The 17,983-nt window shown below is 42.5% G+C and overlaps 1 protein-coding gene across 5 annotated transcripts in view; it reads right to left on the minus strand.

Moving 5' to 3' along the window:
• Window positions 1-17,983, minus strand: part of LOC126272419 (beta-glucuronidase-like) — a 467,982-nt gene that overhangs the window by 13,436 nt on the left and 436,563 nt on the right. For all 5 annotated transcript variants that reach the window (XM_049975263.1, XM_049975282.1, XM_049975302.1 and 2 more), the window contains 2 exons: window positions 13,011-13,095; window positions 8,012-8,188 (listed from right to left, as the gene is read on the minus strand). In XM_049975263.1, the coding sequence (XP_049831220.1) occupies window positions 8,012-8,188; window positions 13,011-13,095 (262 nt within the window). The remainder of the gene's footprint in view (window positions 1-8,011; window positions 8,189-13,010; window positions 13,096-17,983) is intronic.

The following is a 17,983-nucleotide window of genomic DNA, read 5'->3' on the forward strand; positions in this document are numbered from 1 at the left end:
TCCCATGTAAAACTTAATCTACTAAGTCCCCTCTACAACCTCTAGAAGCGTGTAACATAAATTGTGGAACACCCTATACATGCGTGGTTTGCGACGTTTCCGGTAGTACAATCACGACACATACGTATGTAAGTAGTAACATGTTGTTAATTGGACTCTGTATTCACTATGCATTTAACTATTTTCTTTGAAAAATAGCAATGTAATCTAGTAAATATCGAGCCAAGACACCAGCTAATTAATATAAATGAGGAAGCAGGAGCTTTATTTCTAATTTACTTAGTTAAATTTATCTGGTATAAGAACGAACGGCATTAAGCAGTATCATTATAGTCCACTGTTAACACAGTGTCTTTTTTTTAAATTTGTAACACGCCCGTGTCTTTGACTTTATCATTCCTAACGACGTGATTTATTCAACATCCCCGAAAGTTCACCTTCTTGATTGGATCCACGGAACTGAATGAATGATTAAATTAATTCAGTGAGTTTAATGAACTCACTTTTGGTTTGCAACAAAGTAGTAAATTGTAGAAAATAAACCATGAGTATTACCATTGTCGTTACGAATGACGTTAATACGCAACTGAAGAGACAGGAAAACGCGTAAATTTAAATCTGCACAAGACGTAAATAAATTCCAAAGAAGTCATTCTTAACCGCCCCGGAACCGTGCGACTGTTACGGTCGCAGGTTCGAATCCTGCCTCGGGCATGGATGTGTGTGATGTCCTTAGGTTAGTTAGGTTTAAGTAGTTCTAAGTTCTAGGTGACTGATGACCACAGCAGTTGAGTCCCATAGTGCTCAGAGCCATTTGAACCATCTTAACCGCCGCGTGAAGAAACGTTTCTGGGCAGTGCAGAACAGCCTGTGATTGAGAAACTGTAGTACCTCTCGCCATCAGCTGTGCTAATAAACTAGATGGAGCAGAATACTGAGATGGGCATCTTTAATAGCTCACTGGTCTGAGGAAGAGGTCCAGCGAGATGGAGACTGATATGTTTGAGTAAAGGTACCTTCAAAATTGCTTCAAAGCGTGGATTGCACCACTGCAACGTACAGCGATACGTCTACTTTACATTCTTTACAGATAGGTATTGGCTTGACATAGTGCCAATTAATGATTAAAATAATTCAGTGAGTTTAATGAACTCACTTTCGGTTTGTAAATTGTAGAAAATGAACCACGAGTATTACCATTGTTGTTATGAATGACGTCAATGTACAACTGAAGAGCCAGAAAAAACGTGTAAATTTATATCTGTCGTTCCGTCCGTATAAATGTACAATAGACTGAATATTAAGTTAAAAACTAAACTAGTGTGCTCGTGTAAATTATTGTACCCTGTTGCACAAATATTTATACCGCACCAACTAATGACAACAATCGGTAACTGTTAGAAGAACATAATTTCAGTTCTGCATAAGAAGCTAATCGCTGAATTACTCCAAATTTACCAAAACATCTAGTAATGTTATTTTATGCTCCAACATGCTGCCACAGCTGATTTGCAATGTTTCATGGTAATCATTAACATTATGATGTTCTGTGATGTATGTTTGTATATAAGTGACGTGCTACATTGCTGAGACGTGGATGTATCCCATTATCATCATTTCTTTTCCGTAAGGGTATTTGCTTAAACTGGAATGACTTCTGCAGTGTAGTCTAAATATACGGCTTTGTTACAAAAAGAGCAATGTTGTAATGGTGTCATTATGTATAAAATGTTTATGTTGTTGTGGCTCCGAAGTAGTTCAGAATTATTTTGGGAATGTATCAGTTTTATGTATCGCGTTCCCAGTGAGTAATATGTGATGGATTATTAGGCATAGCCGAGATATGTCTGATAGCCATTCACTGCAAATGTTATACTGTGTCTATCAAGCGGTATAATTAATGATAAAGTGGATCTCTGCTCTGCAATAAACTTAACTACGACAAAACATTTTGGAATCTAAGCAGCTTGCTTAATGTCAGCAGCAGCGTAGTATTTCAGTGAATATCTTGGAGCTAAGTAAAAAAAAGAAAAAAAAAACTTTTTTTAAATTTGACTGGTTTCGGCCTCAGCCCATAATATGGAAATTGAGGATGACTATGTGCTGTAAACATAGTCTTAGAACCATGATACTTTCGGGGCTATTTTTCATTAATAGGTTTACTCTGTTGTGTTCCGGGATTGCGCCTTTCGCCAGGCGATGCAGTGAAGACAACACTTTTACGCCAGGCAAAGCTCTAAATCTGTCGAATAATAAAGTTTTTAACACAACTGCGAGGCATTAGTTTACAGAAGCGGTGACGACGGCTCTCCCTACTCCTAGTTCAGCACGACTTTGCTTAATAGTTTGACATGCACAAAATAACTTGGCCCATAGCTGCAAAGGTGATGTGCTAGGAGATGGAGCGGCGGCGACGGCGACGACTCGGTTGTGAACGACCAAACTGGGGTAGGGAATGAGCAGTTAGACACCTTTATATCTCGCATATCTTGTAAGCTACAGCTGTTTTCATCCTTATCGTTATCGTTACTGAGCGACTGGAATAGCTAACGGTTTCCGCAATCTTCTCAAGTAAAATTTTCAATGATATTTTTGCTTTCTTGTTTGCCTCTTCCGACAAAAATCTAATGGCATTGCATATTATCACACGTGCCTGATTGCAAAGAACGTTCCCTGCACGTTTGATGCGTTGAGACTCTGGTGCTATCCGTCGAGGGCTATTCGGAAAATAAGATCCGATCGGTCGCGAAATGGAAAGCGCTGTGAAGATCCGATGAAGTTCTGAGCAGATGGGTTGTGTGTCTGGTACGCACGTCGATCGCGTCAAGCCGCTCTTTTCAGTTCTAAGCGAACAGTGTTGCCTCGAAAGTAATATCTCCCACCAAATACGAGAGTCTAGTAAGAGATTTCGCCTGATGTCTTGCAGCCCTCATAACATAACCGTGGTCACGCGTTTCGTTTTTCCTGACAGTTCTATGCTGCACTCTGCAGGGACAATTAAGATGCTCCTGTAGCGTTTTCGATGGGAAGTGTTTGATTAGCCACAGCGCACCCCGTAACTGGCTCATCCTGAGTTCCGTCTCTGCGCATATGAACCGCTGCCTATGATGACAACGTTTTGTCACGGACAACGTGCTGTAGAAGAGCGTAGAGAATTGGCGGAAAGCACAGGCGGCTGCCTGCTGTGACGATGGTACTGGAAAGTTGATATAACGCTACGACAAATGTCTAAGTGGGAGTAAAGACTATGTAGAGAAGTAACTGTAAGGTGTAGCTGACTGTTGGAAATAAAATATTTTTGATTTTCACACTGGTTTCCATTTCGCGATCGATCGGAACATTCTTTCCGAATAGCCCTCGTATAAACGAGGGCCCACTGAAAAGTGATGTCCCCTAATTATTTATGTGAAAACTCAAATCTTTTTAAATAAAACAAACTTTATTAACATGGTACTTCTTTACTCTTCATGTCTACATATTTATTTCTCAACATAGTCATCCAATGGCGAGCATTTCTCCCAACGAGAGACAAGTTTGTAGATACCGTTACTGTAAAATGTTTCAATTTGTTGACAGAGCGACAATCTTACCTTTGGTTCCACCGCTTCATCGCTAAGTGAAATGCTGGAAGGTGCTCGTAAGTTTCAGCAACAGATGAGAATCGTCTGAGGCCAAGTCGAGATTGTATGGAAGACTGATTGATTGAGGGGTTATGGGACTAAACAGCGAGGTCATCAGTCCATCAATTCAGAAGTTACATGTGTAAGATAGAGATTTTTGCTAAAACTGGACGGATTTAGCCAGAGAGGTGAAACTATAAAGCGAGGGAGCTAAAAACACACACAGTAGAAGGCATAACTGGGTAAGCCAAATCTAAAAAACTGGAAGATCAGGGAGAAGAAACAGCGGTCCTTTCAAGAGGATTGATCATGGGTCCCAGGCCGGGAAAACACTAAGTGAGGCTCAGCCACAACCACCATGCCCCTGCTCCAGGAGTAAACAAAAACCTTATGTCTGAAAATAAAAACCACTTTCACATAGGAAACTGAAGACCAGTTTGTTTGAAATAAAATTACCGCTACGTTAATGTGAGCAAGTGTAAAAAAAATGTAAATCATACTGGGAATATTCTTTCGAGTTAGTAACAGTGCAGTGTCGTACTGTAAAATTACAATATGGTATACAAACAAACAGTGAAAACGACGGGAAAACGACAGAAAAGTCACAAATCTCCGACACATGTAAACGCAATAGCGTTCACAAAAAACTGATTTATGGAAGACAAGTTTTCAAAATAACAGCAATCGTCGAAAGCTTAAAGATTTATTTCATATTCACTCACGTAATTTAACTACAGCCAACATGAAATGAACATTAAAGCGCATTAGTTTCATTGGCACGGAAGAGATGCATGTGGAATTACACATTAAATTTTATAAATAATTCCTTGATAAGAGAGTGAATTTACGTTATTAATTATAAACTGTGGGCTAGTTTTTCCACGAGGGAACTGGTGCTGGTCACATCAGTTGGTCATGAGGTTTCTCGTGAATCTGGACTGAACTCTTGTGTTGTGGCCCAGGTACTGGTGCACGTTTTTCCACATATGTGGTGTACTTACATCAGACTGCCATTTAAGTACATCCACAGGAACTGCAGATATGACAATCTAAGTATTACAGGTTTTGAAAAACATTTAACAGGCACAGCAACTGATGTCAGAGAAGATGGTAAGCATAACCGCATCACCTGAGATTGAGATCTCCAACCGATTGTCTGGCATTGACTGGATGGTGAAAAGCTTCTGGATAACGCCAACGCTGTTCCCGGCATTTGACAGGAAGACAGAATCATGAACGGGCTATGTTGTAGCTTAGAACAGCATTCCGTTGCCCATGGGGTCTCAGGTGATACCCAACAGTTTGCTTCTTTTGTTGACTTACGCAACATCTGATGTCTATCACCTCTTACAGCAGTTAAATGCTGACATGATACCACATACCTTTAATTTGATTTATGGACATTGAAAACATGTGGGTTAGCGCTAATGGGAGTGGATAGCACAACTGCAAGGACTTTCTTGAGACTTCTGTTTTCATTGTTGCAATACTGAGTGCAAACAGTCGTATGCTGAATCATTCGTTAGGGACATGAGCCTGGTGTATTCTCCAGATGAGGAATTCTGGAATGAGCTGTTCAAATTGAATGAACCATCATTAGCTATGTGCCTTCTCCGCCTGCCTCACATGTGCAGTCCAGGCTTGACCCCACCCTCAAGACTGCCCATTCCACCAGACAAGTGTCCCTCTAGAGATGAAATCACAGGAAACCATCACAACCTTAGGTTACCCTTGAGCAGAAGCTTTTTATCACACATCACAACCAGCAGTGGGGGAGGAAATACACATGGCACTTTCCAGTGAGTGGAGATGGAGGTCCTGATAGAGGAATGTGAGACGCATTTTAGCCAGCAATCCGACGGTGATCAGGAGGGAGATGTCCTTTGTTTGCAAAGAGGGACAGGGTACACAGGATGGCCAGGGACTTATCAAATGGTGATTGCATAAAAAAAATCAGGAGTTGGCTCCATTGTATTTGTAGATGGGGGAATCCCCGCTTCTGTGAGGAGACTCTCGACAAGCGAAAGGTACCGATAGCCAGGCGCACGCCATAGTGATGAACAGGGTCAAGTAGTTTCAGAGCAGGAGGAGTCTCCAAGCCATTAGGTTGACACCTATAATGTAGTCTGGGCAAAACAAGAGCCTGGTTAAGATGGAGGAGAGTAGCATGGTCTGCATGATAGGATGTGTGAGCCAGTAGGTGCAGAGCATTAAGCTTCCACAAGCGAATAGTCTTAAGGTGGCGAATATCAGGCAGGCATGTCAGCTTTTTATCAAAAAGAAGTCCCAAGAAACGGGACTGTACTACAACATCTAGGCGCTGGTTGCCTAAATAAAGTTCTGGATTGGAATGCACTGTGGGTCAACAACAAAAATGAATAACCCGCGGTTTGGAGGGAGAAAATGAAGCCATGGAAAGGGCCCATGCAGAGGACCGTCAGATGGCATCTTGGAGGTGGTGTTCAGCAGATGCTACAAAGTGGGGGCATCGTCGACATACAACACCAGGGTAACCAGAAGCCCAAGAAAGGCTACAAGCCCACTGATGGTGGTGATGAAGAGCGTGACACTTAATACAGAACCCTGTGTGATACAGTTCTCCTGGGCCCAAGGGGTGCTAAATGAAGTGCCAACTTTAACCCAAAACAGCCGGTGGCATAAAGAATCGTGGATAAAGATGAAAACGGGGCTGTGAAAGCCACAGTCATGGAGGGTAACTAAAACATCACGGCTCCAAACGATGTCGTATACCTTATAGACCCAAGAAGACCGCCACAAGGTGTCAGCGTTTAGAAAAAGCCTGTCGGATTGCTGTTTCCAATCTTAATAAATGGTGAGTTGTTGATTGCCCTTCCCGTAAGCCACACTGGTATGGTGACGAAAGACTCCGAGATTCGAGTACCCAACATAATCGGAAGCTAACAGTCCTCTCAAGCAGTTTACAAATGTGCGTTTGTTGGCTAATTGGTCTGTAGCTTTCGAGAGACGTTGGTTTCTTCCTGAGCTTAAGTAAGTAGATGACTGTGCTTTCTCGCCATTATGAGGGAAAGACGCCCATGAGACAGCTGAAGATTCTGAATAGATGTTTCCTCTGGGTAACATCCAATTTTTGTATCATCTGGTTGGATGGAATCCGGACCTGGGGGTGAGTCATATGAAGAGGTAAAAAAAATGAAAGATCTTCCATTCAGTGAATGGTTCATTATAGACTTCAGCTTGGTGGGGATTCAAACAGAGGGGTTTTCTTCAACTCCTCATTTCTGCAGGAGAAAGGTAACAGGAACGTAAGAGGACACCAATGCTGTCTCAAAGTGTGTTGCGAGTTGTTCCGCAACGGGGTCAGGCATTTTCTCTGCCTCGTGATGGCTGGGTGTTGTGTGATGTCCTTAGGTTAGTTAGGTTTATGTAGTTCTAAGTTCTAGGGGACTGATGACCATCGATGTTAAGTCCCATAGTGCTCAGAGCCATTTGAACCATTTTTGAAGTTGTTCCGCAAGGACCAATGGATCAGAACACAGATTATCATGTGGGATAAGACCCTACACAGTTAATTGTCGCTGGTGGCCCGGAAGGATACTGTCGTCGTCGGACATCAGTTGTATTATAGAACAGCACCATGCCTAATCTGGAAGCATTTAACGAACTGCGGTATCAATGACGTACAATACTCCATTTGCTTCAACAGATTAAAAATGTGTGAGACTACAACAAAATTAAGACGAAGAACTGTTCTTCAACCTCAGTTTTCACTCTTTACCACCGACAATCCGAAATGCCTAAATACCGGTACAATCCTCGATTACAACATGATTTTTGAGCAGAGTTTTAAAAGATTTGAATTAATAGGAAAATAATTGTGTTTTTTTTGTAGGATTCAACCACTTACCACTTTTCGAGAAAAGCAGCGAACGGCGGGCTGACTAAGTTTTATTTTATTTGCCTATTTTGTTTGATATTTTGATTCCACCTATCTTTAAACTGCGGGAGGCAAAGTTTTTCAATCTTTGTTTGATTTCTACGTTTATCACACGAAAAAATACAAAAAACCGAAAAGCAGTTATTTCAGAAACCCTTTGTTGTGGGCGATTTTAGATGTTGGGTTAAACTGGCTTTGCAAAAAAAAAAAAAAAAAACTGTGTGACCGAAAACTGATTGTTGCAGCGCGGCAGGCAATAATCAACTGAATCAACCGCCCCTTCGGAACAAAGCACACTCCACGATAGTGCGTTTCTGCACCAGTGCCACGTTATTTATGCGGGTTCTACACACTCATTACCTAATCAAGCCACACTTACCAAATAACTTTGGTACTGGGTACTCTGTCGCTACTAGTAGAGCGCCGCAGTGAGAGCTGAAGTGCTGCGCTGAATTGCGGTTGCAGACTCACTCACCAGGTGCAGGCCCTCGAGCGTGTCGGCGCCGTACTCGGTGACGAAGACGGGTTTGCCGAACCTGGCGTGCCAGCCCTCCGCCTCGGCCACGACGCGCGGCACGATGGTCTCCGTGAGGCCGCCGTTGCTGTACCACGCGTTGTAACGGTTGAACGCGATGATGTCGATGAACGGTGCCTGCAAACACCGACGTAATCCAATGACGTTACCGTCACAAATGTGTTGAAAATTACAGCAGTCACACAATAGACGTCAATCAACATGCAGCCGAAAGTCATACATATACACTATCTGGTCAAAAGTGTACAGACACCGCTACGAAATGCGAAAATGGCCAGTAAGTGTCACGGGGGAGCGGGGAGTATTGCGTTGTCAGTAGAGAAGCAGTGATAGCAGAATGGGCGGTCAGGAAAGCTTAGTGACTTTGGACTGGTCAATGGATGTCGCCTGAGTAACAAATCCATCAGGGACATTTCAGCCCTTCTAAAACTGCCCGAATCGACTGTTGGTGATGTGACTGAGAAGTGGAAGCGTGAAGGAACAACAGGCAGACCTTCTGTACTGAAGTGTATGGATCATCGAGCACTGTGGGGTTGATTTTAAAAAACTCCCGCGAAATCAGTGGAAAGCGGCACCCGTGAGTTACAAAGTGATGTCAGCAGACCAGCTAACACAAAAAAGGGTTTAAATGGCTCTGAGCACTATGGGACTTAACATCTGAGGTCATCAGTCCCCTAGAACAAAAAACTACTTAAACCCAACAAACCTAAGGAATCACACACATCCATGCCCGAGGCAGGATTCGAACCTGCGCCTAGAACCGTTTTTCCACCACGACCGGCTGCTATAACAGTAAATGGCTTGGGGAATGGGGCACAGTGGTCGAGCAGCTCATCATTAGCCATATATTTTCTTGTCAGTGCAAAGCGACACTTGAAGTGGCCTAAAGAGCGACGCCACTGTATTTCAAATGACTGGAATTGAGTGATTCGGAGCAATTAATCACACTATAGCCTGTGGCAATCCGATGAAAGGGTTTGGGTTTGGCGAATGCATGGGAAACGCCATCTGCCATCACGTGTAGTGCCAACAGCTGGTGCTGTTATGGTATGGAAGTGTTTTTCGTAGTCCGGTTATGGTCCCATTACTGTGGTTAAGAAGATGCTAAATGCGGGAGGATATGAACTGTACTGCATACAGCTGAGGAATAGTTCCACAAGATGATTGTTGGTATCAGTCTGATAGTGCACCTTGTCAAAGGAGCACCTCTGAGGCCATGGTTTGCGTACAATAACAGACCTGAAATGAACTGGCCTGCTCGTAGTCCCAAAGTGAGCCCAACGGAACATCTTTGGGATGAGCCAGAACGTAGACTTCACACCTCAACCCACAACATCAGTATCTTCTCTGGTTTCAATTCTCGAGAAAGAATGGACTGCCACTCCTCCACAGATAGTCAGGCACCTCATTAAATTCATCCCCAGCAGAGTATAAACCATCATAAAGGCAAAGAGTGGACACACATATTAATGTCCACTATTAAGTGTCAAAATACCTTTGGTCAGATAGTGTACTCATAATTCGTTCTCTAGATATGAAGCAGTAAATAGTTCAGGTTGCAAATGAATATTTCCTGAAGTGATGCAAAACCAACCACGGCGAACAAAATTTACAAGAAAACATTTTATATTAATCATTAGGAAACTCGCTTGAGACGAATACAGGCAGCTGCGACAGTAAGCTAGAGGGCCCATTTGCCTCCCCCTGCAGTCAGGATCTCAGAATTTTTATTCATTTTAAAAAGGTCAGTAATCTTTAGAAATGTCTGTGATTCCACTAAAGCTGAGAAATACTGTGCTCTTCGAAGTCGTTACGTATCCCTTATTTCATTGATGCTACGATAAATTCTAAGCGTTGGATTACGTGCGTTTTGGTACAACCTCGCGTGTATTACCATTCGTTAGACCTTATTTTACATTTGGTTCAAAAAATGGTTCAAATGGCTCTGAGCACTATGAGACTTAACATCTGTCGTCATCAGTCCCCTAGAACTTAGAACTACTTAAACCTAACTAACCTAAGGACATCACACACATCCATGCCCGAGGCAGGATTCGAACCTGCGACCGTAGCAGTCGCGCGGTTCTTTACATTTGGTTGCTGACAAAATAAATATCCAGAGATGGTTGAACGGAAACCTTACCGAGTGAATCTCAACTGCATTCGCGAAATCTTCAAGGCACTCCGACTTAACATGTATGCTACTGTCAAATGTAAACTCCATAAAAGCTCATCAACAAAGAGAATACAATGTGAGCATCAACTGAGTGATTTGTGTAGATATTATCACAAAATCAGCTTTATTGCAGACATCAGCTGTAGATTTTTCACATTTAATGGCCTGACTTAGAACTTTCATTATAAAAAACTGACATTTTTACCTGATCTTTTTCTGCCCCCAAGTTTGTATTTGTGCGACACCGTTTAGATGACAAAGTCTTTATTGCCTCTTCTTCCACTTTTGAGGAATGCTACCAAACAACACTTTATAACTGGTTATGTTCTTACACAGGTGAGGATTTTTGCTGCTATTCTCTCTTTATTTTTCTATCACATTTCAATTTTTTGGATCATCCGAACATTTAAGAATATTTCATACCTTTATTTCCAAATTTGCAATTTTTTAGACTTAATAAAGTAAAACAGTAATGAGAATAACTTTTTTACATCATTGTGGTAGAACAGGCGACACCAACAATTGTATTAATGTTATAAAAAGTTATTATTAGAGTAGGCCTATGCTAACGATTCATGTGAATCTATAACAAACATTGAGTGGATACCTATCACAAGATCTGGAATGCAGCCAGTTTCATTTATCTCCGGTAAAATTTAATGCTTGGTGAGTGATACGTCTTCAGACTCTCTGCCTCAGTAACATAACAACAATTTTAAACTCGTTCCTCCACCTTTGACAGATCTTTATGGACGTCCATGGTGACAAATACTGATATAAATAAACGACTGCAGTTCCAGGCTAGTAAGACCAAATCAATGCCGAACAATGTTTTTAGCTACTGTAACTGAAGTAAGAACTTCTGTAGCTAACAATAGCAAATCATTAACGTGTTATGATGATTTTCAGAGTTATTGACCATCAGTATCTTTCAAAACTATATCACAGACCGTTGGTGGTGTCTACAGGAGATTATTTATGAGCCACTTACCCTGAATAACTCTTGCATATCTACATAGTTGAATTTATGAATGTTTAATGGGCAGGATAAACACTCGTGCGCTTCAGTCACACGACCTTCAACTCTACGAAACTACATGAGCACTGAAATAATGTGCTCAGTAAAACATGAATCAATAAGGTTATGACACGTGATGATATAGTAATTGTGCACCACAGACCGAATTAGAAGAGCCGTTCTTATCATTGGTATCCGCAGACATTTTTCCAGGGGAAGGCAAGACTCTAAAATTGCAATTTTTGATGTAAGTTAGTTGGTTAGTTTCGAGACATGTTATGCCACAAGAACTGCACGAGTAACTTTCAATATCCCGGAAAACCTATGGTTATCCACTGACTATACAAATAAAATCTTAGTACTCCAGATTGCAGTGGGGGGTGGAGGTGTCCCCTCTTGCCTCCAACCCATCTTTCATCGTGCCATTGCGGACGCCTACAATACTTACCTCTTTCAGCCGTGAGCCAAAGGAGCTGCCGAAGGATACTAGATGTGCATCATTTTTCAAGGATGTATTCGTTCACAGCGTATTGTCTCCTAAGGACTCTGTCAGTCACCTGTCTGCGGGTAAAACAAAAGATTTCTCTTCTATTGCTAGTTTATCAGTTTCGTCTTGCCGTTCAGGTGGAATGATCAGTAACATAATGGAGAACCCACGTCTTTCGTAAACCTCAACAACCATCTGACAGTGAGATTGTAAGAAGCTAAATTGATGCCAAACAATTTCTTCGCATGAGGGTCCAGTTAGTAGATGGAGTAACGCTGACAGTCACTGCAGCCAATATACGTGTTACACCAGCCATATTAAGGGCAACTATTGATAACATATTCATAGAAAATTTCTGAGACATGCCCGAGTTTCTTATAGCAATTTTCGTTTATTTTGGTTGCAACGTGGTCGAATCCATGACGATTGTATAAATGGTAACATTTGGCCTTCCTGGTTGTCAAAGGATGAAGTGAAATTGTCCGTTTACATTTGTTTTACTTAATTCAAAGACAGTCATTGGGTTAAAATATTTCTTAGACAATTTTTGTTTGTGTTGCTTATTTGCCAGAACTACACTACTTATAAAGAGTTCTGCTGCTATCTATTCGTAATAATGTGTAATTCTCTATTACCTACACGCCATGCTACCATTTTACGTGACTAAAATATTGTTATGAGAAGATTATTACTCTGTGCATGTCTGTAAAGTTAGGAGGGAGGGAGGGAGGGAGGGAGGGAGGGAGGGAGGGAGAGAGAGAGAGAGAGAGAGAGAGAGAGAGAGAGAGAGGAAACGGAGGGTGGCGAGGGCGTTGGAGGTGGTCTAACTGATCGAAAATCGAACTGAATGCTGTGGTGGTTAGTACAGTGGCGACAGCCGCTGTCGGTAGTACGAGCGTTGTACGATAATAAATGATGGTATCTGTTTTTTTAAAAAAATGCAAGGTTTCACGCAAAAATGACTGACGCAGCAATAACGCTTTACTTGACAGACATGGCGCTTTTTGGTTTCCACGTTATCATTAAGATAGATTACGAACTGTTTGTTGGCTTTTCTAGTTACCTATGTACCTCAAATGTGTAAGTTTGTTCCTAGGATAATATCGTAATTTATGTACAAGGAAAAAATAGAATATCCTATACATTAAACTACGTCAGATTTAAATTTTGACAAATTCTGTTTGGTCGATGTACAGAAAGATGAATCGGTAGTTTTCAAAGTTTAAGGAAACGTAAATTTCAGTAGAGAAATACTTACAGCCCTGTCCTCGCTGAAGCCCCTGGCGATGGCCATGGTGGTCGGACGCGAGGGGTCCAGGCTCTTCACGTGCTGCACGATCTCCCTGCAACAGACAGCGGGCGGCGTGGTGGGTGAACGGCGCTCTTCCGTATCGTACACGGCAAAGGCGTACCATACTTGAACGGCAGGTCAGCTTTAACGTGTAATAGATATGTACGTGCCAAGTGACTAATCACTAGCTCGGAAGAAAACGGTTAGGAGAGTAATGCTGTGTGTGCCTCACTGCCTTTTTTTTTTTTTTTTTTTTTTAACTAACCTGTGCCTGATTTTATTCTGGGAAATTCATTAATGTATGTAAATACCGTAAATGTAAATGCGATTCAAAAAGTACTTGAAGTGAAGTGCAGCTAGACAGCAAGAAACTCTTTAGCGTGCAATCCCCGCAACGATAGTAGTTGTGAATCATTGAGTATGGCCTCTAAAAAAAAGACAATTGATTTATTAAAAAAAAAACTGTTAATCTGTATCTTGTGGAAAGAAGACGTATTGCTAGGCCATCGCTCAGAACGTATTGTTACATTTAATGAAAATTGATATTTTAATAATAAAACCGAGTTAAGTATGTTTAAGAGTTGCCAAACATTTATGTATACAAATTTCCTGGAAGTGGAGAATTGAAATATCTTGTTTTTGGAAAAGGAGGTGAACATTGTCGTCGCCGTCTATCAATCGACAGAATTTTAAGTGTACAAAGTTCACTAAAATACAGGAAAAGAAATGCATTCTCCATAGTTTTCATTCAATAAGAAACCACCTCTCATAATTTCTTAATTACAGTAATTGGATTATGTTCTTGTACAATAGTATGGTGCTGAACTCCACTGAACAATTTTGATGTAGCGGAGCGGGACGTGTAGTTTGAAGGAAGTTTGTGTGCCAAGAAATCTCCTTTTCTCACGAAAAGTGGATTCCTGTTTAATCTTATCTACTTACAACAGTGGTCCCTTAGGTATGAAAAGCTACGAAAACTTGGGCTCAAAGCTATCCGCAATATGGCCAAGTAACTAACAGAGTCGTATTTTAAACCTTAAAGAACAATAACCTCCTCCAAATTGTAATACGTCACCAACTGGTGCAGAAGCTGATCATTGAAGGAGGCAGCAACCAAAATTCAGATACCAGTTACGACTTAAAGTAAAAATTTCAATCAAAAATCAATCTCTCTCTCTCTCTCTCTCTCTCTCTGTCTCTCCAAACACATATATAAATATTCATATTATTAAGATAAAGGTCATTTTATAACATGCCAAGTGACTACTAGCTCGGAAGAAAACGGTTAGGAGAAACGATAGTCTCCAACTTTATCAAATTCTTGTCAGGTTTACCGCCGGATCAAACTGTCATCAGAGCACAATATTGTGCTCACATGACAGTTTGATCCGGCTGGAAACCCGACAAGAATCTGATGTACTAATACGCTGGGAAAGTCTACATAGTCAGTCTCCAACACTGCTATTGGAAACATCAATACATTGGCCTGAAGTGATTTAAGAAAGCTAAGAAACTTTAAATCAAGATGCCGGGATGGGATCTGGTATTCAAGTCCTGCCATGAAAACAAACGTACGTCTGGGTCTATATGTTTAAAATTTTACCTTTGACAGAGAATTCGCGCAGAAAGTGTGTGTGTTAATTACAAGCTGTCTACCATAATCTTATTATACCGAAGTTTTTCATGCCTCAGTTCGAGATGCAGCAAATGATGGCACTGAATCTTGTTACAGTGAAGTAGATGGCCATATAACATTAAGATTGAACAGTGCGAATACAAGGATAAAAAGAATACTTGATGTAGAAAGGCTCCAGACATAGACCATGTACATTTTTCTTTAATTTATAACGGGACAGGCATGGTTCCTCTGAAAGGGGACGGCCGACTTCCTTCCCCATCCTTCCGTACACCGATGAGACCGATGACCACGCTGTCTGGTCTCCTTCCCCAAACAACCAACCAACCTATAACGGGACACACAATGAGACCATCATCATCTTGAATATTTTCCAGCTCCAGGGTTGGCCTGTACGGAATGTAAGCCTCACCATCTAGTCCTGTTTTCCTACCGTCTTTGTGTGAACACTCTGATCCATTCCTCGTTTCTTTAGTTAACACACTCCTCCACATCGTTCAGACATCTATGCTTTGGTGTACTCTTTTGGTCGTTTTCTTCGCTTCTATATTTCATGTATCTCCTTGGGAACCCTATTTTTTCCATTCTCTTTAAGTGACCATACCATCTTAGCCATGATATGTCTATCCTGCTCTGCAAGAATTCTTTTCCCTTACGCTTTCACTCTTTGTCCTCCCTGTCCTTGTTACTCCTACCCTACTTTTGAGGAACTTTATTTCACATGCCTGTAATCTGCTTAAGTCTCTGTTCTTCATTTCCCATGTTTCAGATGCATAGGTCAGTACTGGGATGTAGTAACTACTACATTTACTTCTTTTCTGTTTTTGAAGGACGTCTTTGTTCCAAACAAGGCTCCTAACATTTCGCAGAAACGTTTCTGTCTGTCTGCCTCATTCGTCTCCTCGCCACCTTATTTCTTCTGCTTTCCTGTTTCACTCTGTGCAAGTACTTTAACTTCTTCAATTGTTCATCTCCAATCCTTATTCCGCTAGTTGGTCTCTTTCCAGCAATAATCAGGATTTCTCATTTTTTTGCATTATATTTAATTCCATACTGTCTCCCAGTTTCTTCCCAAGCATTCAGCTGTTCCTAAACTACCTCCTCCCCCTTTCCCCAGATCGAGTGCAGATTCTGTGAAGGAAATAATACGAGAGCCAGCAGCTGCAATTAAATGTGAAATACTTCAATCTTACCGACAACGTTGTATGGACGATAATTCCGAACAGTCAAGACTATTTTTCAATACAAAGATAGGCACTGTTGAAATAAAAACACTAGAGAAATCATCTACGGGTTTGTCGACTGTAACAGTAAGGAATGACCAAACGTTTCAGAATTGAAGATAAAACTAAATTCATTTACAAAATAAAAGGACTGTAGCTAAAGTAACGTAAAAGAGGCGGTAAAGTCATCATTAGGACATGCAGGAGGTTCGAAGTAGACGCCTAGGTGGAATGACTTTCTCTAGATACAGATGCTACTCAAAATACACTCCTGGAAATGGAAAAAAGAACACCGGTGTGTCAGACCCATCATACTTGCTCCGGACACTGCGAGAGGGCTGTACAAGCAATGATCACACGCACGGCACAGCGGACACACCAAGAACCGCGGTGTTGGCCGTCGAATGGCGCTAGCTGCGCAGCATTTGTGCACCGCCGCCGTCAGTGTCAGCCAGTTTGCCGTGGCATACGGAGCTCCATCGCAGTCTTTAACACTGGTAGCATGCCGCGACAGCGTGGACGTGAACCGTATGTGCAGTTGACGGACTTTGAGCGAGGGCGTATAGTGGGCATACGGGAGGCCGGGTGGACGTACCGCCGAATTGCTCAACACGTGAGGAGTGAGGTCTCCACAGTACATCGATGTTGTCGCTAGTGGTCGGCGGAAAGTGCACGTGCCCGTCGACCTGGGACCGGACCGCAGCGACGCACGGATGCACGCCAAGACCGTAGGATCCTACGCAGTGCCGTAGGGGACCGCACCGCCACTTCCCAGCAAATTAGGGACACTGTTGCTCCTGGGGTATCGGCGAGGACCATTCGCAACCGTCTCCATGAAGCTGGGCTACGGTCCCGCACACCGTTAGGCCGTCTTCCGCTCACCCCCCAACATCGTGCAGACCGCCACCAGTGGTGTCGCGACAGGCGTGAATGGAGGGACGAATGGAGACGTGTCGTCTTCAGCGATGAGAGTCGCTTCTGCCTTGGTGCCAATGATGGTCGTATGCGTGTTTGGCTCCGTGCAGGTGAGCGCCACAATCAGGACTGCATACGACCGAGGCACACAGGGCCAACACCCGGCATCATGGTGTGGGGAGCGATCTCCTACACTGGCCGTACACCTCTGGTGATCGTCGAGGGCACACTGAATAGTGCACGGTACATCCAAACCGTCATCGAACCCATCGTTCTACCATTTCTAGACCGGCAAGGGAACTTACTGTTCCAACAGGACAATGCACGTCCGCATGTATCCCGTGCCACCCAACGTGCTCTAGAAGGTGTAAGTCAACTACCCTGGCCAGCAAGATCTCCGGATCTGTCCCCCATTGAGCATGTTTGGGACTGGATGAAGCGTCGTCTCATGCGGTCTGCACGTCCAGCACGAACGCTGGTCCAACTGAGGCGCCAGGTGGAAATGGCATGGCAAGCCGTTCCACAGGACTACATCCAGCATCTCTACGATCGTCTCCATGGTAGAATAGCAGCCTGCATTGCTACGAAAGGTGGATATACACTGTACTAGTGCCGACATTGTGCATGCTCTGTTGCCTGTGTCTATGTGCCTGTGGTTCTGTCAGTGTGATCATGTGATGTATCTGACCCCAGGAATGTGTCAATAAAGTTTCCCTTCCTGGGACAATGAATTCACGGTATTCTTATTTCAATTTCCAGGAGTGTAGCTCCTGTTCAGAGAGATGCATTTTCTTCTCTGAAGATAGTCATGTGAGCACTGTTGTATCGTTGCTTTCATATCACGTGTTGCATCATTTCGTTGCCCCGAAGGCATTCTTCACAGAAGCAAACGGGCAATAGTTGGAAGTTGGAATGTGTGATATCTAGTCTGGAGTGTGGATGGGCGACCATTGACATACAGGATTTGTCTATCACTTGATATACTTCCAAAGTGTTGTGTCGTCACCCATTGTCGATTTAAATCTGTTTAAAATTTTGTGCAGCCTCTTCTTCCTAATGGTTCCTCATACTTTCTGAATTGTATCACTGTGACGCTCGATTTTGACAATTGGCCAAATTCCAGAAAATATAGGAAAATAGCGCAATTTTCATTCAGAAGTACAATC

This window comes from Schistocerca gregaria, chromosome 1 (assembly GCF_023897955.1).
Source record: "Schistocerca gregaria isolate iqSchGreg1 chromosome 1, iqSchGreg1.2, whole genome shotgun sequence".
NCBI lineage: Eukaryota > Metazoa > Arthropoda > Insecta > Orthoptera > Acrididae > Schistocerca > Schistocerca gregaria.